Raw genomic sequence first — 27,183 nt, forward strand, 5'->3', positions numbered from 1 at the left:
GATTTGTAGTTCCTGGCTATCAGCAGGGCTTATTTGTAGCCCACAGTTTACTCTGCACAACACACCACCCCATCATACTATTCTGTGCACAGAGCACCCTCCCTCTCCTCTGGTCACCTCTCACAGGTTTTCTGTGAACACCTACAGAAGGTACATGCCTTGTAATAGTACATGTGCAGCTGTTGTTATTGGGATTCCCTGCTTAAGGCAACTGCCTCATAATCAAAAGCTGACACTCCGTTTCTCCAGAGAGACTGCTGGGCACACACATCCATCAAAACAGTTCTTCAATGGAAGAATTTGACAGTAGTACCCATCAATGCTAAAACTATGTAATTGTGATACCATGAGGCTACCATCCGCAAATGAGATGAAAATGTAACAAACACTTCTTATTTTGACGGCTATGTAAATTTTCTTTCTAATATACATCTTAGGCAATTTTATTCTATATACTGTATATATATATATATATATATATATATATGTATATATATAAAAGCTTGTTAACTATTGTATATTCTTTAGATAAGTTACTAACGTGTTACTGCTACCAAACTGTGACAATCAACTGTAAGTTAGGTAATGAAGACAGCAAAAATTCAAAGATGCCTCACTGGTCTTAGCAATATAAAAGATAGGAAACTATCACATTTATATTCCTATTTTGACTATTAATTCACAGCATCATTCCAATTTATCTTTATGCTGGACAGTTTATGCTGGACAGTTTATGCTGGACAGTTTATGCTGGACATGTTTTGTTCACCTTGTAATTGCACAGTGCACACTCTGCATCTGCTACATAAAACAATGTAAAAGCCTATATGCCAAGCTGCAGAGTGTACATAAAATTAAATTTAAAAAATCCTGTACTGAACTGTACTTTCCAGGAGCACAAAGCTTTGCTACTGAAACTGTGCCCACTGCGACAATGCACACAGAGATTAAGAGCTGTAATGACTACCCAGTGCACCTCTCAGCCCACACTCAGCATTTGGCTATTCCTGGCTGTGTGCATGTACCACCTCCACAGCATGGACACACAGGTTCCACACAAAGCGACTTCCATTGCACAGCATGTCCTCTACTCTCAAATTGTCTCAACATGACTGAAGCTATGGCTCAGGAAACTGACCTACTCCCCTCTACTGCACAGCTTGTTTTGGCAGCCAATGAGACTGCAACTTTACATGTCACAGTGAGGGGGAAGGGGGGGTCAATTGGTGCACAAAACTTAGCACCCTGAGCTAACAGCAACAGAGAGAGGGAAGAACTAGAGAGAGGGAGGGTATCAGGGAGAAAGTGAGAGAGGAGCAAGAGAAAGAGAGAGAGAGAGAAGGGATTTGTCAGTGAGAGAGGGTGTCAGGGAGAGAGAGAGGTGTCAGGGAGAGAGAGAGAAGGTGTCAGGGAAAGAGAGAGGGAGTCAAAGAGAGAGTGGGTATCAGGAAGACAGTGAGAGAGGAGGGAGAGAGAGAAAGATTGTGTGAGAGAAAGAGAGAGGGTGTCAGGGAGAGAGAGAGAGAGAGAGAGAGAGGAGCAAGAGAAAGAGAGAGAAGGGATTTGTCAGTGAGAGGGGGTGTCAGGGAGAGAGAGAGGTGTCAGGGAGAGAGAGAGAAGGTGTCAGGGAAAGAGAGAGGGAGTCAAAGAGAGTGTGGGTATCAGGAAGACAGTGAGAGAGGAGGGAGAGAGAGAAAGATTGTGTGAGAGAAAGAGAGAGGGTGTCAGGGAGAGAGAGAGAGAGAGAGAGAGAGAGAGAGAGGAACAAGAGAAAGAGAGAGAAGGGATTTGTCAGTGAGAGAGGGTGTCAGGGAGAGAGAGAGGTGTCAGGGAGAGAGAGAGAAGGTGTCAGGGAAAGAGAGAGGGAGTCAAAGAGAGAGTGGGTATCAGGAAGACAGTGAGAGAGGAGGGAGAGAGAGAGATTGTGTGAGAGAAAGAGAGAGGGTGTCAGGGAGAGAGAGAGAGAGAGAGAGAGGAGCAAGAGAAAGAGAGAGAAGGGATTTGTCAGTGAGAGAGGGTGTCAGGGAGAGAGAGAGGTGTCAGGGAGAGAGAGAGAAGGTGTCAGGGAAAGAGAGAGGGAGAGGGAGTCAAAGAGAGAGTGGGTATCAGGAAGACAGTGAGAGAGGAGGGAGAGAGAGAAAGATTGTGTGAGAGAAAGAGAGAGGGTGTCAGGGAGAGAGAGAGAGAGAGAAAGGGTGTAATAGAGATAGAGAAATAATGTGTCAGAGAGGGTGTCACGGAGAGAGAGAGAGGGTGTCAGGGAGTGAGAGAGATGGTGTCAGGGAAAGAAAGGGTGTCAGAGAGAGAGAGGGTGTCAGGGAGAGAGAGGGTGTCAGAACGAGAGAGGGACCATGTCAGGGTGAGAGAGAGATGGTATCAGAGAGAGGTTGTCAGAGAGAGAGAAAGAGGGTGTCAGGGAGAGAGAGGCTGTCAGAGCGAGAGAGAGAAAGATGGTTTTAGGGTGGGAGAGAGAGAAAGTGAACATAAAGAGAGGGTGCCAGGGAGAGAGACAAGGAGAGAGTGAGGGGAGCACGCGGGATTGAGTGTCAGGGAGAGAGATAGGGACAGAGACAGGAGAAGGAGTGAGAGAGGGTGTCAGAGAGAGAAAGAGAGAGGGATGGGGAGCAAGTGGAAGAGAGAGTGATAAAGCCAAATATTTATCTTATTTAAAACACTCTAAAAGGTTAGAGAACACAGTACGCAATTGGCGCACGAGGTACCGTAAGGGTACGCTCTTAGCGTAGCGGACGCTGTATCGGGAGCGAGCCGCTCGAGCGACACAAACGCTCGCGAGAATACGCTGTTGGTATCGGGCACACTATAGGTGAGCGACTACCGTAATGCCACGCTATCAGCGTAGCGGACGCTAGAGACCACGAGGAGATCACGAGCGGCGCAGACGCTCACGAGATAACAATCAGTAGACCTTGAATGTAACACACAGAAAGGATTTTCTTATACTGTAGACCTTGTACTGAAACATTGTAGCGATATAACGCTGCTTAACCTTGTTTACACTAAAGCTGTTTGAGCGATAGAGACGCTCCTATTACCCTCTGCAATATAATGAACACACAATACCGGTCTAAGGGTCTAACGCCTTTTAATGAAATGAATGAACGTTCAATTGCAAAAGAATAATACAATACAAGTTATACACTACCAAGATAACATAAAATACCTAACCAAGTAACTACACATAAAACACAATAAAGATACAATTACTTTGAAAGGGGGAAAGGGGAGAGAGAGAGAGAGAGAGAGAGAGAGAATGGATTATAACAATAAAGACAATATGATTGCAGAGAAACTTACGCACAAAGGGAAACAATCGCATGCGCCTTCTGGATATCCAGCTCCCGATTATCAGCAATGAGAACCGTTGAAGAGAATAGAGAGCTGGCCCAGATCGGCTTGTCCTTTTATACCCTACACACAATACAGTACAATGGTCCCTATATTCTTATTGTTCATTGGACACAGGAATTCGTCTTCACATTATAACAAAAGGTCATAGGTTGATTCATACAGGTGGGCTGTGACTATTTCCAACTGCTCAGGTGGGTGGGAAACTAGGTTTCCCGCCGCATGGATAATAAAGTGCAAATACAGTAAATGTTCATAAACTTCTTATGTCCATAACTCAGTGGTTCCCAAACTGTGCGCCGCGGCTCCCTGGGGTGCCGCGGCGCTGTGACAGGGGTGCCGCAGCCTAGCAGCCGAGTGTCCGCTTTTTTATTATTATTTTTTTACTTCCGCCTGTCGCTACGGAAGGGGAGTGCTGGCAACAGGAGAGGCAGGCCAGTGTGGCCGGCGTCGGGACGTGCTGTGCTGTACTGTGCGGAATGTGTCCGCATGTGGCTTCGGGAGGGGAGTGCGGGCAGCAGGAGGAGGCAGGATCAGTGTCAAAGTAGTCCGCTCAGTTAGCCGGCGCCGGGGCTAGCGGGTGCTGGCGGCAGCAGCTGATATACAGTGCGCGCAGTTAGGGTCCGGGGGGCGAGCCGGAGGGAGAGAGTGCAGGCTGATTACCACAGTGTGCACAGAGCCGGCGCCCGGAGGGGAGGGGAGGGCGCAGGGGCAGGGAGGCAGTGTGGAGTGGCTTGCAGCTGGGCAGTGTGGAGTTAGCCGGCGGGGGAGGGAGGAAGAGGAGAGCTGCGGCTGGCCAGTGTGGAGATAGCCAGCGCAGAGGGGAGGGGGGGGGGGGTGTTTGTGCGGGATGTGCTGTGGCTGTGCCCAAAGTTAGCTAGCTCAGGTGCTGGGGGAGTCACCCTGTGGGGAGGGGAGGTATTATTGTGCAGGTTGTGACCGGGTGCTTTGGGGAACCTGTGACTGGAATCAGCCGGCAGGGGGTGCAGGTGTAAGCAGGTTGCAGTGGCCGAGGAGTGCGCTGAAGTGGCCGAGGAGTGCCTTGGAGTGACCGAGAAGTGCGCTGAAGTGGCCGAGGAGTGCCCTGGAGTGACCGAGGAGTGCGCTGAAGTGGCCGAGGAGTGCCCTGGAGTGACCGAGAAGTGCGTTGAAGTGGCCGAGGAGTGCCCTGGAGTGGCCGAGGAGTGCCCTGGAGTGGCCGAGGAGTGCCCTGGAGTGACCGAGGAGTGCGCTGAAGTGGCCGAGGAGTGCCCTGGAGTGACCGAGGAGTGCGCTGAAGTGGCCGAGGAGTGCCCTGGAGTGACCGAGGAGTGCGCTGAAGTGGCCGAGGAGTGCCCTGGAGTGACCGAGAAGTGCGCTGAAGTGGCCGAGGAGTGCCCTGGAGTAACCGAGGAGTGCGCTGAAGTGGCCGAGGAGTGCCCTGGAGTGACCGAGAAGTGCGTTGAAGTGGCCGAGAAGTGCCCTGGAGTGACCGAGGAGTGCGCTGGGCAAGGGTCCTGACGGCTGATTGAAGTCCTGGCCGCTGTGACAGAGGAGCTGGCTGAGAAAGTGAGTAAAATATTAATATTAATATGTGATACTGTATGTAAGATGCTGCATAGGGAAATCTATAGGAGGGGGGTGCCTGCTATAAGTGACTTATATCTCCCATAGTTAGCAGCGCTGCTGATAGCCCTCTGAGCACTAGAGACTCTACAGTGCATGCGCAGGACGCCGAAAAAATAGGCTCAGCACCATTTTTTCGGAGTCTTGTGCATGCACTGTGGACTCTGGCACTGTGCCAGAATCTCTAGTGCTCAGTGCACTAGCAGCGGCGGTGGCGGCTACGGGAGAGGAGGGGGCCCACACGAACACCAATGGACGCCGGAAAGGTAAGTATCGAATAAATGGGTGCAGTGTGTGCGGTGCGGCCCCCCTCTGGACCCAGGGGCCCGCACACTCTGCACCAGTGGCGGAACTAGCGAGCGGTGGGCCTAGGTGCGACAAAATGCTTTACCCCCCTCCCCCCATCCCATCCAAGTCCACCCCCTCACCCCTGGAGAGGATCTGGTGAGGGGATTTTGCTCAGGGCCAGGGAAATGGATACCTAGCAACAGTGCCGTAACTAGACATTTTAGCGCTGTGTGCAAGAAACCGCATCTGAGCCCCACACAATGTAAAACAGGGGCAATGCAATTACACCAGGTAGAGCCCCTATTACACATTACGGCGGACAGATTCCCCTTTTTACACATTAGGGCAGAGAGCGTCCCCTTTTTATACATTACGGCAGACAGCTTCCCCCTTTTTTACACATTACGGCAGACAGCGTCCCCTTTTTTGCACATTACGGCAGACAGACAGAATATATATAGACAGACAGATAGAGAGATAGATAGAATAGATTATACATTTTTTCCTCATCTAAATACTGATAACATTGGTTTGACCCAACTACTTTAAAAAAAGGGACAGTTCGGTAATTATTTTGGCTTAAGGGTGCCTTGAAATAGTCAGGAAGACCCAAAGGGTGCCTTGGACTAAAAAAGTTTGGGAACCACTGCCATAACTATTCGCACGAGCGAGTTATCCGCTTCAAACCAACACCGGAATATTGCTAATTAAATACTCTTCCGATGGATACTAAACACCACCGTATAACCCCTGTCTGATCCTTCGTATCAAACAAAGAGGGATCTCTTTGTCTATGAACATGCTACATTAACTAAACTTTCAGATTCTATCAAAGGGACCATAATCTACAAAATACATTATATGGTTAAAATATGTTACGATTGAGTCGCACGCTAGACGCATACAAACTCTACCGTAAATGCGCATATTGTGCGCCTGCGGGTGCACGCAACAGCGAGTATGCGCACGCACGGGAGAGCTCATGCACACGCAGCGGGGACACGCATGAGGTGCAAATATGGCAGTGTGTAGCGTGATATTTTTCTGACTTTGACAGTCCACCCTTTGGCAGTCACCAATAACTGCCACCTTCTAAAACATTTCAAAAAGAGAAAAATATATGTCATGTATAATACATTTCTATGATTGGGTAGGGGAGGAGAGGAGAAGGTAGGAAAAGGGTATGACCTAGTGAGATAGCAGAAGCATGTGTGTATGAATCCATGTTTGGGGGGTCATGTATCATCGTGCCGTACGTGTTTTAAATAAAGCTTCGAGGTATTGCGAAGTATACATTTGAATTCCTTCTTATCCCGTATTAAGGGTCTGTGGATGGGCTGTCAAACTTTACCGAGCTCTTTTCGGCTTTTGGTTGCAACAAAATGGGGGAGCACATTTTAGTTGATGATACATGAGTAGGGGGAATATGTGAGTGCTAATATCTGTGCCTGTATTCCCTATCGACTATGTGTGTCATTACCTGAAGGTTGTAGAGATGAAGATAAAGAACAATTATGGTAAATGCAGTGATAAACTATGTGAGTTTAATATACATTTGCCGATTGAGGTCTTGTCTTGTCTTGTCTTGTCTCGATGTACATCTTGACTGTAGTCTCTTTGTGCTTTTGCCAATAAACGCAAGGAAAGCTGTATCAATGTCCATAGACTTACAAAAAGTGTTGGGCTAGCGTAAAATTAAAAGTACTAGGGATATGGGGGTCTATGGCATAGTCCATCAGTTGTCTGTGTACAAGGTTGTCAGACTTCTTCTTTAGTCCATCTGTTGTCTGTATACAAGGCTGTCAAAATCCTCTTCCAAGCGGGTCTTTTTACCTTGGAGAAAAACAAAGGAGAAACGGGTGAAAGAAACGGACCGTAGAATCACATTTTCATCACATCATTGTCTCTATCGTTGGGTCATAAATCAAATCAGTCGTTGTTATTACAGTATCTTCACTCCTCAAACTCATCACTCGGGCGCTACGTTTACACTTTGTTAAAACCCGAACGCATCTAAATATTAGACCGACTAATATGATGACACCCAGAACACACAAAAGGAATTTCCCTACATTCATGATAATTCCTTGAGTCCATTCTCCTAAACCAGAGAACCAATTTCGTGGGTTCAACCATGACACCCAACTGGTCAGCTCATTACCCACAGCGGCAAGGGTGAGGTTGTGTTTCCTTCGGAACTCCCATTTTAATTGGAGAATGTCGTCCATCTTTTGGTCTATGACCTCGACCGGGTCCTCAGTGCTGTTTGTGATATACGTGCAGCACTTTATTCCATACTGAGTTGCTAGGGTGACACAATACCCACCCGTCACAGCTGTGAGATAATTGAGAATCATCCTATGCTGAACCAGTTCTGTTTTATAAGCTTGGAGCTCCCTTCCAGTATACCTGAATGTGTCATCATACATTTCAGTGATGTTGTCTAATAAATTTGCAAGCGCAGATATATATTTATAATTTATCACTCCTCTGGCGGTGCGAGTGATATCTAACGCGATTAGGAATTGAATCCCGGTGGATTCACTGATCAGGTCAGGGGCCGGATGCTCTGTTCTCTTTATCAGGTGCCGTTTAACGATGTGCTCGTAATGAGTGTGAGTATAAGGAGCTTGGGCACTGCGGTGAATATCTTTCATTTTAGTATGTGATACAGTCATTACTTCAGGCAGTACTTTTCCAATATAACATAACCCTTCTGAGTTTGGGGCAAGCCACTTATACGCCTTCCTCCCGCATATGAAATATGCATCATCGGGGAGAACATATGGGACGGAGTAGGACATTACCATATTACACATTTTCCATATGAAATCTCCTAACCCTAATTCTCCCATCTGTTTAGTACACGTATCAATTTGTACGATATGTGCACAGTATCCTGGTGATACCTCTCCAACTCTCATGGTCCTACTTCCTAGGGTATACCTATATCGGAAATATTTTCCACTACTGGCTATGTGGCGTATAAGTTCTGTATCTGTTGGCATTCTATCGGCTCTGTATGAAAAGGTCATGGTTTGGTTATTCCATGACACTTCCCAATTTCCCGGCTTTCGGGGATTGGAAATGTTAAAACATACTAGGGATCTATCCACATGATATTGGTGGAGCTTCAAACTAGGAGGACTGGAGATATTAAACCTCCTGTCCACCAGTCTCCCACCACTTAACTCAAGTACCTCCCCTACCGTTAAAGGGAATGGTACTTAGCCTGATTTGCTATGGCCTTGCGGTACTTGAGAGCATACCCAACAATCTGTCTGATTTAACACTTTACCCACTAAGGAGTGATAGTCACTCAATGGATGCCGGTCCATGTGGATATTAAAACTGGATTGGCATTTCTTGATACACCCATCCTCAACTAGGTTATCACAATGCCTACAGATACAGTTCTCTTTTCAGCTAACAATCCTTCACAATGTTTACAAATAACATGGCTGCTAGATCGTTTCCGGTACTCGCCTTTTCTCGGTGGTTGTGTTGCTATTGGAAATTTACACCTCCGTCTCAGTCATCAGAAATCCATTCTGGATCCTTTCTCGACCTCACTGGTACTCTCACATAAACAGACTGCTCTGGTCAACATCAGGGTCAACATGAAAACGCGGCTCACAGTCTCTCGAGGCGAGTCCATCTTACAGGAGGAGAAAGGAGAAATTTGTAATGGGGGTACAGGAAAACAGTTTGAGGGGGGAGAGAAACTTGTTACGATAATTAGTTCTCTAGTCTTGTGGTTCTTCTTGTTCTGCTGTCATCTCAAAGGTGCTGTCTCTCAGTCTTCCAACCAAACACTCCGGTGATACAATATTTCTTCCAAACCAGCGATCTTTCTGTAAGGAGCAAAAATCTTGCATTACCATTTGTCTAACTGATGTGTGACATACCATCTTTAAAACATGAAAACATGAATGAGAAGAGAGAAAAAAAAAAAAAAAAAAAAAGAGAGAGAGAACAATTCATATACATATATATTACATAAACCAACAATAAACAACAACAGGAAAAACATTTTTCAAACATTTTAAAACATTGTTCATCAGGCTGTCATATCTACATGTCCAATGGTATCCTTGCGCAGTCCCTCCCACCAGCACCTCCATACTCCACCCTTTGTATCTGGCCAGGATACATTGATGCGGGTAAGTCATGCTGGGGTTTGGTAGACTTCTACAAGGACCAAGTAGCTATGCAATGTTTGAGTACTGCCGATGACTGTCAGAGATGGGGAAAAAGAAATCATTTCACAGATACATTACAAATTTTACCCGGTCATTCCTGTGTCCTCAAGGAATGACCTCCTAACTTGTTAACAATAACCTCAGGCTTACCATCAGTCCTAGTGATCACCTTTCCTGACTACATATCATGGGTGTGGGCCAAAATTCTTCCTATCTGATCCCTGGTTACAATTTGGTGTGTCATAACTTTGCTCATTTCTTTGTCTAGGGGGTCTGACTTTATGTGGGCTGTTACAGTTGCTGGCATAATGCACTTCTCTTTTACAACGATAACAAATCCTTGAGTTCCTCCATGTGCCAATGGCCTGGGGTTTTGGTTGATTTGATGTCTCCTCTAATGCTTGGATGCCCATCGCCATCAACCGCTCTTCCTGTGTTTCTCTGGTTCTTTGACTATTATGGTCATGTCGTTGTCTAGGGGGTGTATATACCTTGTGTGTGTTCTTAGACCTACAATCTCGTGCAACATGACCTTCTCTTAAGCAGTTGTAACAGCTTTTCACCTTTGACTTACCCTCCGAAATCTGGGGCTTCTTTGTTTCCCTGTGCTTGCTGATGCTTTGCTCATGCCCAACAGCAGAGTCCCTTAATGCAGCTACTGATTTATCTCTCTAGTATGGATTGGTGATCTGTATCCTTGCTCTCAACACTTCCTTTAAACCATCCATTAGCACTGATACTACCACTTCTCTGTGCGGTGCACTTGTTTCGATGTTTTCTATACCTGTATACCTAGTCATGTCGTGCAATGCCCGGTGGAAATAATTAGAAGTACTTTCACCTTTGCTTTGTCTTATGGAGAAGATTTTGTTCCACTCGACAATGGCTGGGAAATATATTTCTAACTGTCGGTTGATCTGCTTAATACATTCCTGATTGTGTTCCTCCGTACAAGGTACCTCTGTGTCTAATTTACAATCAGCAATAAATTTCGCAGATTCAACACTGGAGGGCAAACATGCCCTCAGCACTGTCCGCCAATCTTTGTTGGTGGGTTCTGTTGAGTTTCCTAGTTCTTTAATAAATCTCTGACATGCAACTAAATCTTCCCTGGGATCAGGGAATTCAGACATGATTGATCTCAATTCTGTCCGGGACCAGGGACGGCGCATTGCACCGTCCTTGACGGGAATGATTCCCTGATCGTCAGTCTTCCCATTGGGGACTGTGATCACCCTGACAGGACTAAATTCAATTACATCACCTTGTGTTGGTCTTACAATATGGGGTACATTTGTTTGTGCGTGATATATAACATTGTACGTACCTGTGGACACGACCTCACCTGACCCTCCGTTAGGGGGTTTGATTACTGCCTTTACCGATTTGGTCGCGTCCACCTGGATGTCTTGTGTGATGGCTGCTGGAAAAGGTGCCGACATCGTGCTGGGCCCACGATCCTGCTTGTAGTCCTGAGGGAAGTTTAACATGGGGTGCGACTTGCACAGGTTAACATTTGTAATTTTTACACTTTCATTTTCATAAACATTATTACATTTGTTTTTTTCATTCTTAATACAATTACTAAGTGCATTTTTATCGTACCCTATTGCGCCATTCTCTGCAACCATAATCCTCTCCATTGCCATGTCTCTCTTCCCAAGATGAGAGTCAGATATGTAAGTTAAGTTTCGTTGTATTTCACTTTCCTTTTGCCATAACTTTAAACAATCATAATGTTCGATCCGTCTCTTTGTTGATTTAATGAGACATATCCTTCTCCTAAGATTTTGTAACACATCTGGGCTAAAGCTACCTACCCGGGGAAACTTCTCCTCGTCATGCACAGTCATTCTTTCCCATTCATCACATAAAACCTCTGTGTGTGAACCGTATTTTTCACACATTACATACCTTGCCGACCCGATTGGCCGGTTTACTGAATCAACCCGAACCGAGGTTGATCGCCCCCTTCCTGAACAACTGGCCCCCATACTTGCAGGTGTTGCTTTCACTACCTCTGACCTTCAAATCAGGGTCTTCAGCGAACCCTTACAAAACCAAGATGTTTGGGGTAGGCCGACGGTGGCAGTTTACCGAGTACTCCACTCACTCGCCCACGCCGACCAATACGCCCACACACTGCCTTAGCGCTGGCGTACTCGACCTAGGGCCCCTGCGACCTGAACCGCTATTTACTGGAACATGTGAGTGTGATCCGCAGAGCACTTAACTCTTTCCAGTAACTATTGGTTGCTGGATAGTTCCTGAGTGACCAGCGAACCTCCCTTAAAATAAAAAAAATTACACAAATCACGTTAGAGTGTACAAATAGCGTTTATGACCCCTTTCGTACGCAAATGGTACTGGTCAGGTTACTAACTAATGCACACAATTACGTGCGGTACAATCATTCAGCACATAAGCAACTAATCTTATGTGCGGAGCGACCAGTGGAATCGAAAATTATGGCTGCGAATTCCTTCAGCCTGAGCTTCAATGGCCTATATGGGTTTTGCACCAACCCCCTGGGTTGTGCTCTTTTCTATCTATAGCAGACTTCTTAGTCTGCTGTACCTAGACCTCCTGGTCTGTATGACCTCCTGGTCTGTTCTAAAGTAGACCTTCTGGTCTGCTATACTCTAATGCTCTTTATTTAATGTTTAACAAGGGATGCCTCCCTAGCCACCATGCATGTCACTTACATGTATGTACCTTACGAGAACTCGACTTCTTGTGGTTCAACCCAAAAATTGTAAAAACTTATATATACAAACACTCACCACATGTATACTTTAATTTTATTTCTGCGCAGAAATTCCTTTCATTCAGTAAATAGTCTAGACCAGATGAGTCGCAAATTGGAGAAGGATCTATTAGCTTAAAATTTCGGACACTAAAATTGACTTGCGCTATTTATCGCGTTGCCTCCTTTTCGCCTGTTAAAAATAATACTATCGTGTGATTTGAATTATGTGGGCGTACCCGGACGCTCCGTTGCGTAATATACGCTATGTGCGTCGGCCTTTGTGTTGCGTACACTAGTCTCACCCTTTTGTTAGAGACACGTGTATGCCAGCCAGATATGTCCACAGAAATACAATTAACACGTTTATCAATGTAGATGATCTTTAATTGTATTCATCTACCGAGCACCACACAGGTCTCTCAAAGCTGTGTGCGTGCTTTACAAATTACCCCTTAATGTATTACTTTTACTCTTTAACTACTAATAGCAACAAATCTTTCCTAGCACGTTATCAATTGTGAAATGGCAAACAGGAGAGTGATATGTGAAAATACACGAATGAAAAGAAATGCAGATATATGCGTGCGTGCGTACGCAAGACAGAACAGAAAAAAAAACAGTTTAAAAAGATTCTAGCGTATTGTTCTTACCTCCGGTTCCGGATTCCTTCAGCACCCTTTACTAAGCGAAGCAGACGCTTATCTTGGTCAGCACTATGAGGAATATTACCTCCCGCCCTTTGCTGACCGATAATGTCTGCTGAAATTACCTAGTGCAGATATGTGAAGGACGGACGAGCCGCCAATTGATAAAGCCAAATATTTATCTTATTTAAAACACTCTAAAAGGTTAAAGAACACAGTACGCAATTGGCGCACGAGGTACCGTAAGGGTACGCTCTTAGCGTAGCGGACGCTGTATCGGGAGCGAGCCGCTCAAGCGACACAAACGCTCGCGAGAATACGCTGTTGGTATCGGGCACACTATAGGTGAGCGACTACCGTAATGCCACGCTATCAGCGTAGCGGACGCTAGAGACCACGAGGAGATCACGAGCGGCGCAGACGCTCACAAGATAACAATCAGTAGACCTTGAATGTAACACACAGAAAGGATTTTCTTATACTGTAGACCTTGTACTGAAACATTGTAGCAATATAACGCTGCTTAACCTTGTTTACACTAAAGCTGTTTGAGCGATAGAGATGCTCCTATTACCCTCTGCAATATAATGAACACACAATACCGGTCTAAGGGTCTAACGCCTTTTAAGGAAATGAATGAACGTTCAATTGCAAAAGAATAATACAATACAAGTTATACACTACCAAGATAACATAAAATACCTAACCAAGTAACTACACATAAAACACAATAAAGATACAATTACTTTAAAAGGGGGAAAGGGGAGAGAGAGAGAGAGAGAGAGAGAGAGGGAGAACGAGAGAGAATGGCTTATAACAATAAAGACAATATGATTGCAGAGAAACTTACGCACAAAGGGAAACAATCGCATGCGCCTTCTGGATATCCAGCTCCCGATTATCAGCAATGAGAACCGTTGAAGAGAATAGAGAGCTGGCCCAGATCGGCTTGTCCTTTTATACCCTACACACAATACAGTACAATGGTCCCTATATTCTTATTGTTCATTGGACACAGGAATTCGTCTTCGCATTATAACAAAAGGTCATAGGTTGATTCATACAGGTGGGATGTGACTATTTCCAACTGCTCAGGTGGGTGGGAAACTAGGTTTCCCGCCGCATGGATAATAAAGTGCAAATACAGTAAATGTTCATAAACTTCTTATGTCCATAACTATTCGCACGAGCGAGTTATCCGCTTCAAACCAACACCGGAATATTGCTAATTAAATACTCTTCCGATGGATACTAAACACCACTGTATAACTCCTGTCTGACCCTTCGTATCAAACAAAGAGGGATCTCTTTGTCTATGAACATGCTACATTAACTAAACTTTCAGATTCTATCAAAGGGACCATAATCTACAAAATACATTATATGGTTAAAATATGTTACGATTGAGTCGCACGCTAGACGCATACAAACTCTACCGCAAATGCGCATACCAAGCGCCTGCGGGTGCACGCAACAGCGAGTATGCGCACGCACGGGAGAGCTCATGCACACGCAGCGGGGACACGCATGAGGTGCAAATATGGCAGTGTGTAGCGTGATATTTTTCTGACTTTGACAAGAGAGATAAAGAGTATGTCAGGGAGAGAATGAGAGGGTGTCAGGGAGGGAGAAAGGGACACACACAGAGAGAGTGAGAGGTGGGGGCAAGAGCAGAGAGGGAGAGAGAGTGTGAGGAAGAGAAAGGGAGATACAAAGAAGGAGAGATAGGGAGAGAGAGGAGCATGAGAGATATGGAGAGGTGTCAGAGAGAGAGGGGGGAAGGCGGTGGGAATAGGAGAGCGCTGGACAGCCACTATCTGTCACAGGCTACAGCAGCAGGTCTCTGAGAGTGGCGAGCACTTCACAACATTAAGTACCCCCTTCCATACTACCGCAAATTTCAGCATTATGTCCGAGAGGATCATGGCTTCTACACATGATTGTGATACTGGATTCATAATACATAGCAGGAAGCAGGGTAGGCTAGAGCAGCAGAGGGATCCAGCTGGTGATGCACTGACAGTAGTGTCATTGACACTGGACCCCGCAGTGGGATTCCCGTAGATCTCCTGTCCTGACTCGTGGCACGGGCAACCCAAGTTGACAGGCAGCCAGGAGACGAATAGAAAACACTGCCTGGCCATCCTGAGTGAATTTATGCAACACAATTGGAGCAGCTGGCGAGCTTCTTCTGCTGGTCTTCCGGCCAAAAAGTGGACCTATAGCTGTAAAATTTTAGAAGCCTCGGTGGTAGATGGTACCCTGCCCCTCTACCCAGCACAACACTGAGCTCTTCATAGTCTAGGGCTATAAATGCCTTATGGCAGTGGTTCCCAAACTGCTTCCTCAAAGCACTGTTACAATTCAGGATTTAAGTATATCCATGCTTGAGTGCAGCTAACTTAATTAGTACCTAATTCATTTTGATTACACTGTCTGTGCTCAAACATGGATATCCTTAAAACCTGTACTGGTAGGGTGCCTTGAGGACCGAGTTTAGGAACCACTGCCTTTGCTATTAGCTGTAACACAGCAGAGAGCACATTAAGCTCCTAACGAGGGAGGACAGTGCGCTATATGGCAAAGAGGAGCAGGGTGAGAGCAGCATGACTTGTTGGACGTTTCAGCTGCCAGCCAGGTAGTCTGTTTTCAGAGCTTTTCTTGTCATTGTTCAAGAAAAATTCTTCTTTCCATCCAGTGACAGTTCTAATCATCATTGTACTGCAGCAATCTCTACTGTCCTGCTTTACTGTAATTAATAGGAGCTGAACAGATTATCCATTTTACGTAGCTATGCCAGCCAAGCTACATGACCAACAATACACCATTAAAAGATAATCAGTTAATTATTAAACTAACACAGAAATACTGTGAATATCAGGGTTGTTTTGTTTTTTGCTGTGGAAAATACTAGTGCTTTACTGGTATTCATTTATCCAAACTCATATTTTATAGGAACCTTTCTATGACAGGTTGCTACATTTTACCCAGAAAACCCAATTACTGTAATGATTCCACTCTCCGCCTTTGAATGCTCTCTGCACTATTTTCAAACTGATTTGTAATTACCAAATAAGAATATATAACTTATTCCAATGCAGCTTTTCTGTGGCTAGACTCTGCTTAAAATAACATTCTGTCTTCGATATTTTTTATTGGTCAGTTAGAAATGTATTTTTACTTTGCCAGGCCACATGTTGGTTGTTAATAGGTGAAGACACAAATTAGGCTATTTTTACCAGGCCCTTTGCATTACAATGAACTTGTCTGGAACAGTTTTCTTCTTTTTTTAATATAAGAGCATTCTGATTTGTATTTAACTTCATTTTATAACTAATCCATTTATAGTTAAGTTGTGCTACAATAGTTCATTCTAGAGATGATGGTAGTAAAATCAGGATACAAGTTTTACTGTAAATATAACAGTAGTTGATTCAGCCGCTGTATATAGACACAAACATGCTTTTAATAAAAAGTTACAGATTCTTCTGTGTTATATTAAAATACTGTTATTAATTATTAGATATTCCATGGCACTATGACCTCCAGACACAAAAAACATGTTTCTTTTGGAAATGTACACTGCACTTGGATTATTTGTGTTTTCACAACTGCTTACATTTAAAACCATGATAGCTTCACATAAATAATAATATGTTTAAGATAATCATTATTTGATTTTGGTTAAAATAATATTCTTGCAATAGGAATTTACCTAATTTATATGATCGCTGCCCCACACAGTTCGAGAAGCCTCCACTTTAGAATCCTTCAAAAACAAACTCAAGACTTACCTGTCAAGCATTTCCACTGATGTCTCTTTAGTTTCTAACAGAATAGAACCCAATTGCTTAATTCTCTTTCCTGTTAAGTATTTTGAGCAAATGTAATGCACTTTCAGTCCTATTGGGAGAAAAATGCTTTTTAAAACATTATTACTATTATTATTGTTGTTGTTATTATTATTATTATTATTATTATTATTGTCATCATCATCATCATGCTTGTAGAGCTCACCATTCAGTACAGTTGCCATTAATAATCTTCTCTTCCTCATATCTAGTCTAAAGGCCCATACACACTTGCCAATAAAATGAGCGACGTTGCTCATTTTCCCCGTCCCTGAGCAACGTCGCTCATTTTATCGCCAAGTGTGTATACTGCCAGCCACGACCGATGTGCGGCCCCGCAAGTTGGCAACGATCGTCACTGTCGGTAGGGCATGCATGCAAGACCTGGACTGTCATCCACGACCTGCATGCACAGCTGGCGGAGGCGTGACGTCACTGAGCGATATGAGCGGTCATGTCGCTCAGTGTGTACAGCCGGCCGCCGACCAACCGGTCGGCCGCCGACCAACCGGCCAGCCCGGGAGTGTGTACAGTCGGCTGCCGACCAACCGGCCCGGCAAAGAGCGACATCGTCTAATGTGTATGGACCTTAAGAGATAGCCTGTTAGTTTTAATGATTCTCATAATTATCCAACAACACAAAAGCTTGAGGGCTTGTGTCAGCTAACATTTGTAACATCATTGGGAGAGGAACATGACATTATTTAGGACATAGCAAGGTCCAGGTATGGTAGCAGATGTATTGCAAAAAATCTAATGATTTTTTTTGGGGGGGGGACAAATTGAAATCTGCTGGATTTATTAAAAGCAAAAACTAAATACATTTGTAGAACAAAACATAATTTTTTAATTTGAACTGCTGCAAAACTCCTTCATGATTTAAAACTACAAATAAATAAATAAATACTGCAAATCACTAAACAGATTAACCCATGCTTACATAAACTGCAGGATAACCAGCTGAAAACAAAAAGCAAAAAAAAAGGTGTTCTGACAGACAAGATAGTTGAAAGTTGATAGTTGCTTTTCATTGTGTAGAAAAAACTATTAGAAACCCCTTCCCCACTTCCCCTTCCCTATTGGGGTGTGCTACTTAGCATCAATTCCAGACCTAGGAATGCCCAGGCCAATCTACCACTGTACATGTACTGTAATACTATCATGATACCTGTTGCCATGGGTTCAGAGTTGAAAATAAAACCATTTGTCAACTTTCAAGTTATAAATAATAAGTGTGCCCTTTTTAATGTTAGAAATAATTATTGTTATAAATTATGAATATGGCCCTATAAAAAAATTCAAAATTTAAGTACCACTAAGTGTAATGTTACCACCAGCCCCACCGTCTTACAACTGATGTTGGAATAGTATGACTGATATGAGGCGTAGTCTAATGGCCATGAGGGCAAGCAGAGGTCTACCTGCTCTGGCCTGGCAGGGAATTAGAATGAAATTGAAAACATTACACACTTGAGAGGTCTTATTACTTTAATTATCGAACCACCCTCATACTAACTGTTCGTGCTCACTAGAGCATATCCAACACAAATGAGCTAAGATTGGCAAGCCCGGCCCACCTACTTTATAGACAAGCAGCCAATCAAGGGCAGTGTAATGAAAGAATAATCATGGAGTAATGAAGTACACTTCAAAAAATCTCAGAATATTAAACTACTATGGGCGGTATTCAAATGTTTGAAAAGTCAGTTGGGTGTCTGTTTTTTCCTATCTAATAGACAGGAAAAAACAGACACCCAACCGACTTTTCAAACAATTGAATTCCCCCCTATGTGTTGAAATTAAGTGTTTTGTTTTTTTCCAGTGACAAAGTACAAACTACAGGTGGTCACTGGAGATCTATGGAATGCAGGAACTGAAGCCAACGTCTACATGTCTTTGTATGGGGAATATGGTGACACAGGTTCCAGACAATTGCTGAGATCCAATAAGCCAACCCCTTTTATTAAAGGACAAGTGAGTATTGTGTAAGATTCGTTATATGTTTTCTCTATGTATTAGTTAAAGTTCCCAGCAAGAATTCACAATCTACAAGAACTTATTGTATGCAAAATGTATAAATAGAAAAGGAAACTAGATTTATTTTTTAGCTATACAAATACAGTATCTAATCGTTAAAATGCAACCCACAGTATGAGAGATAATTAAACTGCTGTGTAAAATGAAATGATTTGTAATTGCTTGTTAGTAGATTGCTTTTGGTATTGTGATTATATGTGATGTGTTTTAGGATAGTGTAGTTCTGTTCCATTGTCTTTCATTTCACTGTTCTAGATTAATGCTATTAATGTTTTATTGCTTTAACGAAGACCATTGTCATACATAGGTATAATGAATGTTAGCTTATGGCACAGTGTCTTCATGTACACTATTAGGGTTAGTGATGTCTGGATGGGGAAAGACTATAAATGTGTAATAGGAAAATATGAGGAGAGCTCAGTTTAGAGAGGATCTATTATGTTCTGGATTTCATGTGTTTCTTAGATCTGGAAATGTAATCCTGATGCTGAGCATACACTGTCAGATAAAATGCCTATTAGAACAGATGACTGCCTGAAAACCAGCAGATATCATGGCCATACACTTTGAGCAGTGGCACTGAGAGGGGGTGGGAGTGGGTACTCTTTACCCCAGCCTGGGCATTTTGGAGGTTCCCGCTACCTCCCCCTTCCCCATTGTAGACAGCATGAGGCCACTTTCGTGCAGCATAGGGCCACTTTCGTGCAGCAGCCTCTTTCCCCAGCACAGCATATGCTGCTGTGTGCTGCACTAGGAGACAGAGGCAGTTGCAGAAGCAGTATCCTCTCTCTCTCTCTCTCTCTCTGCGTGATGTGTGGGGGTTGAGTGGTCGCACCCACTCTACTCGCTCAGTGGCCGCCACCTATTAGTACCCTTCCTCCCATGCGGCCGCACAAAAACTATTTATAACAGTATACAGTATGGCCAGCTTACTCTTAGTAATTACACTAGCCTCAGGCAAAACCAACCTTAAATCTAATATTACATCAAGTAATCCAAACGGTGGTTCTAATCTAGAGCAATGACTTACTTCATAACTAGGCCAAGCCCTAAACCTACTAGAGTAACAGTCATCTGATCCCCAATTTTAAATATACAATAGCCCTCCCACTACATGTACTAGCAGTAATGTAACAAAATGTTGTGCTTTGCTGATAAGGCATGTGCGCCCAGAAAAAAAAAATACAATTATGGAACACCTATACTTTCAGAACACTCCAAGCTACTGGATTCGGATTTCAATCATCTTTATTCCACATCCACTCCAGGGGCTATTAACAGAGGAGAGGGCCAGTGTTCAGGATCTGTGCGGTCCCCCTCCTCTCTGTAAGTCGCTGCAGCGCTGTAGACTCTGGCTTTGTGTGGAAAAATGGCACCTGCACCTTATTCCCAAGGACATACCTACTGTGCATGCGCAAATCACAAGGAAAATGGCTCCGGAGGGATAAATAAAATTATATGGGTGCAGGTGACATGTCATGAAGACATTTTTGAAGAAGGGCACACATTTATAGTTTACAGGGTGGTGCTGCACACCCTAGCACTGGCCCTTGTTGCACCCCAGGTAGAAAGACATCTGTAGGTACAGGTGCTGATGTGTACCTTTAGTTTTGTCCTCTTTTAATTAACACACACATTTAAAAATACTGTCATACCCGAGGTTCAAACCCATGACCTATCAAATCACAGTCTAACACCTTACTCATAGAGATATTTGCTCTTGCATTCACAGCCTCCAAATTCTTACTATATGAAGCTACTAGTAATTGTCAGTTCAAAACCATTGCAACTAGGCAGATCTGTGTGCAGCAACACATCCAATTCCCCACACACTATATAGATCTGGTCCGCTGCACTGCTGATTATTTTTACAAGTGTACAAGCAGATTCATATAGTTAGAATTTGCAGGCTTCCTTTAGAGGAGCAAATAGCTCCATGAGTAAGATGTCTGACTGCAATGAGAGAGGTTAGAATCCAGGCTATACATAACAGTATGAAGTTATTCCAGATTAAAACGATAGCCTAACATACTAACGATCATTATAACTTACTATGAAAATAGTCTATCACCACTTTAACCAAAATGAATGAAAACATTTACAGTACATTTCAGAACTGTACCAGCAGAATTGTTGTCTGAAATGGATTCAATTTCCAGTCTGATTTTTCTTTGTTTTTTTATTTTGCTCAGACTGATACATTCTCTCTGGAAGCTGTGCATCTTGGTGACTTGCACACAGCCGTCATAGGTCATGATGGACTTGAACCAGGTAAAAGAACATTCATTCTCCTAAACACTTAATAGACTTTGTTAAACTGTAACATTTGAGTGAGATTTGGATTGAATCATCAAACAGTGAAAAGAGTGGGGAAGTTGCCCATTATGTAAATAATAAATACAAGCTGGTTGCTATGAGCAACTTCACTGGTGCACTTCTCCACCCTTTTCACTGCTTGATGCATCAACCCCTTAATCATTGCAAGTAGATAGTGACTAGAGATGAGCGAAACTCCAGTGGTTTGGTGCATAACATGACTGATGATTTCTGGGAATAGTTTGGTTCTTACCAATTCACTTATAAAAAATGTTTTATTTTTTTATATAGTATTAATTGATTTTATACTTATCTATATATGCTGTACATTATACCAAGAACATGCAGGCATTTACATTAGTCTCTGCATCACTGGAGTCAAATAACATTTAAAAAGCAATTTTATTGTGGAGTCCCAAAAGGTTTAATGGGACATTTTTGAATGTTTCAGATTCCCAACATTCATAGAAATTCAAAATATGCTTAAATATTTTGCTCATCTCTAATGGTGACAGTAAAGGAATGGTTTTAAAGAAAAAGGGGATTTCAATAGTATACAGTAATTTACCAAAGGTGAAAAGCGGTGGTGACCTAACTCTTTAATGCCCAGGGTCATTCAATTATATTTATGTGTCTGGTAAATTACCTTTTTAATGGGCATTAACCCATAGAATCCAAATATGTTCCCAGATTTATGGATTAACATGTCTGTAGCGCCTGAAAACAGGCTATATACCTGGGGGTGGGGGTGGGGTTGGGGGGAGTTCGAGCCTCAGGCTTGAAAAAAAATCCCCATTATCTGCCTAGCCCGGCTGTTACAATTAGCCCAATAAATTGCCATGGCTAATTGAATTTCCCCCGTATAGTTGAATGGTAGATTACAATTTAAGAAGCGTAACCCAAATTGCATTTATTATTTAGCCATTTACATATTCAAGAAAAATCTTCTGTACAATAATTTTCTTTTCTAATAAACAACAATTGAATTGTTTAATTTGTTTTTGAATGGATTTTTATCCATTACACAATCTAGGGATGAGTTTAATAAAGGTAAAGAGGCCCTTACTTTATTGGTTTCTTGATTTACTGTTATGATTTTCTAGGTAATGGCTGGTACCTGGAGAAAGTGATGGTTCATGATGAATTAAAAGACAAGGACTATACCTTTTTCTGTAACAGGTTGGTTCATTTCTTTTTTTTAAAGTAGTTTATTTCTTACTTTATTGAATTTTATAAGGTGCTTTTGTGTATGTAAGCGCTTTAGTCATCGTATGAAGAAATAATATTTAGGGATCTCTTTACTAAACCTTGGATGGAGATACAGTTAACGGTGATAAAGTAACAGCCAATCAGCTCCTAACTGTCATTTTTCAAACACAGCCTATAATATGGCAGTTAAGAGCTGATTGGCTGGTACTTTATCTCCATCCAAGGCTTAGTAAATAGACCCCATAATATTGTAATGGGATTATTTTAAAATCCTTTGGTCAGTGACACAGCGTTTATGTGCAATGTAGGGTAAACTCAGACTTATCAGAAATATAAAAAAACGTAACAAAAACACCTGGTCAACCTTCGGGCACTCCAGCACTTCTACAACTCATGGAAAGCCAGGAGGCTTCTAACTTTCATTTTAGCAGATAAATACACAAGAACAAAATCCTTGTATTGCGTAGGTTCCTCCTGAGCTCATGTTTTATTTTTCCATTCTCCTGTAGAACACACCACAACTCTTCCACATACTGTAGCTCACCGCTCTTCTCAGATACTCAATGAGATTTCTGAGCTCCCCCATGAGCTTTCTTAGCAGCTCCTCACTACGGAAGCCAGTCCTACCTAATTTTTATAATCTCAATCCCGAGGATTGAATTGTCAAAGAAAATATTATTATTCTGTCCTTTTTTAAAGGTCATACCGAGTTACTACATATTGATCCACCATCTAAAGTATAGTCTCTACCATCCATCTTCCCCTCCTGTCCTCTCTGCTATTGATCTTCCCCTCATGCTCTCCCAAACATCCATCTTCCTCTTGTGCCCTGTGTGACATCCATCTCCCTCTCCTGTCCTTTCTGTCATCCATCACCCGTGTCCTCTGTGCCATCAGTGAAAATGTATCATGGGACTCCATCTATTCTAGAGATGAGAAGGTTTGAATGTACCACCAAAATTAACGCCAGTTCGGTATTATCCGGATTTTTCTTATTGGCTATCCAAAACACATGACATCCGTGAGCCAATAAGATGCCGTTTTGAGAACCGAGTAAAATCTATGTTCTCTGCCTGAAAACGCTCCATATCTGTGCTGCATTGTAGTTGTGCGCAGTATATAGTAGGAGGACAGTGCAGAATTTTGCTGACCACCAGTATATATATATATAGCAGTACGGTACAGTAGTCCATTGCTCTACCTCTGTGTCATCAAGTATACGATCCATATCTGTGCAGAATATTGCTGACCACCAGTATATATATAGCAGTACGGTACAGTAGTCCATTGCTCTACCTCTGTGTCGTCAAGTATACTATCCATATCTGCGCTGCATTGTAGTTGTGCGCAGTATATAGTAGGAGGACTGAACCCGCTTATCTCTAACCTTTTCCATGGCTAGTTGGGAGAGCTTGAGAGGACCGGATAATGCGTCCAGAGATGAGAATAAATTATTATAATCCTGGGTAATTTTGGGACTCATAAACATCTGAGTTTCCAGGGATTGGCTTCACTAATCCTTATTGAATCCCCCCTTCCCCCCTTCGGCTCTTAACTGAATTTTGAATCGTGTTGGGGCATGTTGAGGTAATCTAAATCTTGAGATACCGAAAAGATTGAAAAATACTGCCACCTAGCATACAACCACTAATATATAAATACTAGAGATGAGCGGGTTCGGTTCCTCGAGATCCGAACCCCCCCCGAACTTCACCTATTTTACACGGTTCCGAGGCAGCCTCGGATCTTCCCGCCTTGCTCGGTTAACACGAACGCTCCCGAACGTCATCATCCCGCTGTCGTATTCTTGTGAGATTCGTATTGCATATAAAGAGCCGCACGTCGCCATTTTCACTCGTGCATTGGAGATGATAGCGAGAGGACGTGGCTGTGTTCTCTCAGTTTCTGTGTTCAGTGTGCTGCAAATCTCTGTGCTCAGTGTGCTGCAAATATCTGTGCTCAGTGTGCTGCAAATATCTATGTTCTCTGCCTGAAAACGCTCCATATCTGTGCTGCATTGTAGTTGTGCACAGTATATAGTAGGAGGACAGTGCAGAGTTTTGCTGACCACCAGTATATATATATATAGCAGTACGGTACAGTAGTCCATTGCTCTACCTCTGTGTCATCAAGTATACGATCCATATCTGTGCTGCATTGTAGTTGTGCGCAGTATATAGTAGGAGGACAGTGCAGAATATTGCTGACCACCAGTATATATATAGCAGTACGGTACAGTAGTCCATTGCTCTACCTCTGTGTCGTCAAGTATACTATCCATATCTGCGCTGCATTGTAGTTGTGCGCAGTATATAGTAGGAGGACAGTGCAGAATTTTGCTGACCACCAGTATATATATAGCAGTACAGTACAGTAGTCCATTGCTCTACCTCTGTGTCGTCAAGTATACTATCCATATCTGTGCTGCATTGTAGTTGTGCGCAGTATATAGTAGGAGGACAGTGCAGAATTTTGCTGACCACCAGTATATATATAGCAGTACGGTACAGTAGTCCATTGCTGTCACAACTGAGGGCCTGAGCTGACGGGAGGCAGCCTCAGTTGTAGGGGCTGAGATGTACCGGAACCTGGGAGGTTGTATCAGACCCCTGGACATGTAAGTAACATGAATAATAACTGCCCGAAGGCGTGACCACGACAACTTGGATAAAAGTCAATGATGTTTATTATGACAACTCCGCAACACAGCAGCAGTAAAAGAAAACGTAAAAGTCAGCAAAGAATAAATACAGTTCCTGGGTACTACAGGATGGCAGGAGCCACAGGGCACTGGTAGTGTGAGATAGTTCTTATAATCTTCTAGATGGAAAGTCCTTACCAGGCCCGACTGTAGCAATGGAGATAACCCAGGATTGTACCAGCTGGTGTTCCAGGAAAAGCTGGGTTGCTGAAGATAAAACGGCTACTGTGGATACTGGCTGGAACCAGACTGTTGTTAGCACGGAGTGGATACTGGCTGGAACCAGTTAAATAATAAATGAACTTGGGAGCGATGAAATATGAACTGAAATGTAGAACTTGAGAGCGGAGAAATAATAATACCGGTGGAGAGTGGTAAAGTGTAGAAAGGACACCGGCCCTTTAAGAGAAGCTGTACTCTGCTGGAAGCTGGGCTGGAAGCAGGTAATGTTGTAGCTGGAAACAGATGAATCCACAATGGATTGGAGAGTCAGGCTACACCGCAGGTGGAATGCTGGTGCGGGTCTCTATGGTGGAAGTCTTGAGACAGGAGCTGGAACCTGGAAGACAATCACAGGAGAGAGACAAACAGGAACTAGGTTTGACAACCAAAGCACTGACGCCTTCCTTGCTCAGGCACAGTGTATTTATACCTGCAGCAAGGAAGGGATTGGCTAGGCAATTATGCAGATTAACAATACTGACAACAGATTGGAGGAAATGATCAGCTGACAGAATCCAAGATGGCTGCGCCCATGCAGACACTTGGAGGGAAGTTTGGTTTGTAATCCATGTGGTAATGAAAACAGTAATGGCGGCGCCGGCCACTGGAGACGGGAGACGCCAGGCTGACAAGTGCACATCCAACCACGCGGACACAGCGGAGGCCGCGGCTGACGTAATCGCCACTCTGACACTCTGCATGCAGAAGCTCAGGGACGGCGGCGGAGGCCGCGGGAGACGCCATGCCAGATGTAATAAGGCGTTACTGTGTCAGCGTCTCAGAGAGACAGGAGAGGATGCAGGAATGTGAACATTAGGATAACAGATGGGATCCGGTCCTGGAGCGCTGAGCCAGCCTTAGGAGGCATCTGATGGGTAAGAAATGGCGTCCAGATACCCGGATCGTGACAGCACCCCCCCCTTTAGGAGTGGCCCCAGGACACTTCTTTGGCTTTTGAGGAAACTTGGAATGGAATCTCCGGACCAAGGCAGGAGCATGGACATCAGAAGCATTGGTCCATGAACGTTCCTCAGGGCCGTAACCCTTCCAGTCAATAAGATACTGTAGTTGACCGTAACGGTGACGTGAGTCCAGGATCTTGGCCACTTCATACTCAACGCCTCGTTGAGTTTGGACTTTCGGAGTTGGAGGAAGTGAGGAATGAAACCGATTCAAGATCAGCGGTTTCAACAGGGAAACATGGAATGTCCTGGGTATTTTTAAGAAGGGAGGCAACTGAAGTCTGTAAGCAACAGGATTGATTACTTGTTCAATCTTGAAAGGACCGATATAGCGAGGTGCAAACTTCATACTGGGAACTCTTAACCTCAAATTCTTCGTGGATAACCATACCCGATCACCCACCTTGAGAGCAGGAACTGCTCGACGCTTCTTATCCGCAAACTTCTTGTACCTGAACGATGCCTTGAGCAGAGCTGATCGTACGCTCTTCCAGATATTGGCAAACTGATGCAAGGTGATATCCACTGCGGGAACAGAAGTTGCTGGAAGCGGTTGGAACTCAGGGACTTTAGGGTGGAATCCAAAGTTAGTGAAGAATGGTGTTGAAGCAGATGAAGAATGATACTGGTTGTTATGACAGAACTCGGCCCAGGGAAGTAATTGAACCCAGTCATCTTGAGAGGAGGACACATAGATGCGGAGGAAGGCCTCCAAGTCCTGATTCACCCTCTCGGTTTGACCATTGGTCTGAGGATGGTAAGCCGTGGAAAACTTTAGCTTGACTTGAAGGACTTGACATAAACTTCGCCAGAATTTGGCTGTGAATTGAACTCCTCGATCTGAGATAATTTCTTCTGGAAGACCGTGGAGTCGGAAGATCTCTTGTATGAATACTTGAGCCAACTTGGAAGCTGACGGAAGACCGGTGAGAGGAATGAAGTGTGCCATCTTGGTGAACCGATCAACTACCACCCAGATGGTATTGAACTTGTTGCACATGGGTAAATCTGTAATAAAATCCATCGACAAA

The 27,183-nt window shown here is 43.7% G+C and overlaps 1 protein-coding gene across 1 annotated transcript in view; it reads left to right on the top strand.

Moving 5' to 3' along the window:
- RP1 (RP1 axonemal microtubule associated) overlaps positions 1 to 27,183 on the top strand; it is a 1,008,071-nt gene that overhangs the window by 197,649 nt on the left and 783,239 nt on the right. Inside the window, exons 7-9 of the mRNA XM_063923729.1 lie at positions 18,528 to 18,679; positions 20,935 to 21,013; positions 22,162 to 22,237. Of these exons, the coding sequence (XP_063779799.1) occupies positions 18,528 to 18,679; positions 20,935 to 21,013; positions 22,162 to 22,237 (307 nt within the window). The remainder of the gene's footprint in view (positions 1 to 18,527; positions 18,680 to 20,934; positions 21,014 to 22,161; positions 22,238 to 27,183) is intronic.

The sequence above is a fragment of the Pseudophryne corroboree genome, chromosome 5, assembly GCF_028390025.1.
Source record: "Pseudophryne corroboree isolate aPseCor3 chromosome 5, aPseCor3.hap2, whole genome shotgun sequence".
In the NCBI taxonomy this organism is placed as follows: domain Eukaryota; kingdom Metazoa; phylum Chordata; class Amphibia; order Anura; family Myobatrachidae; genus Pseudophryne; species Pseudophryne corroboree.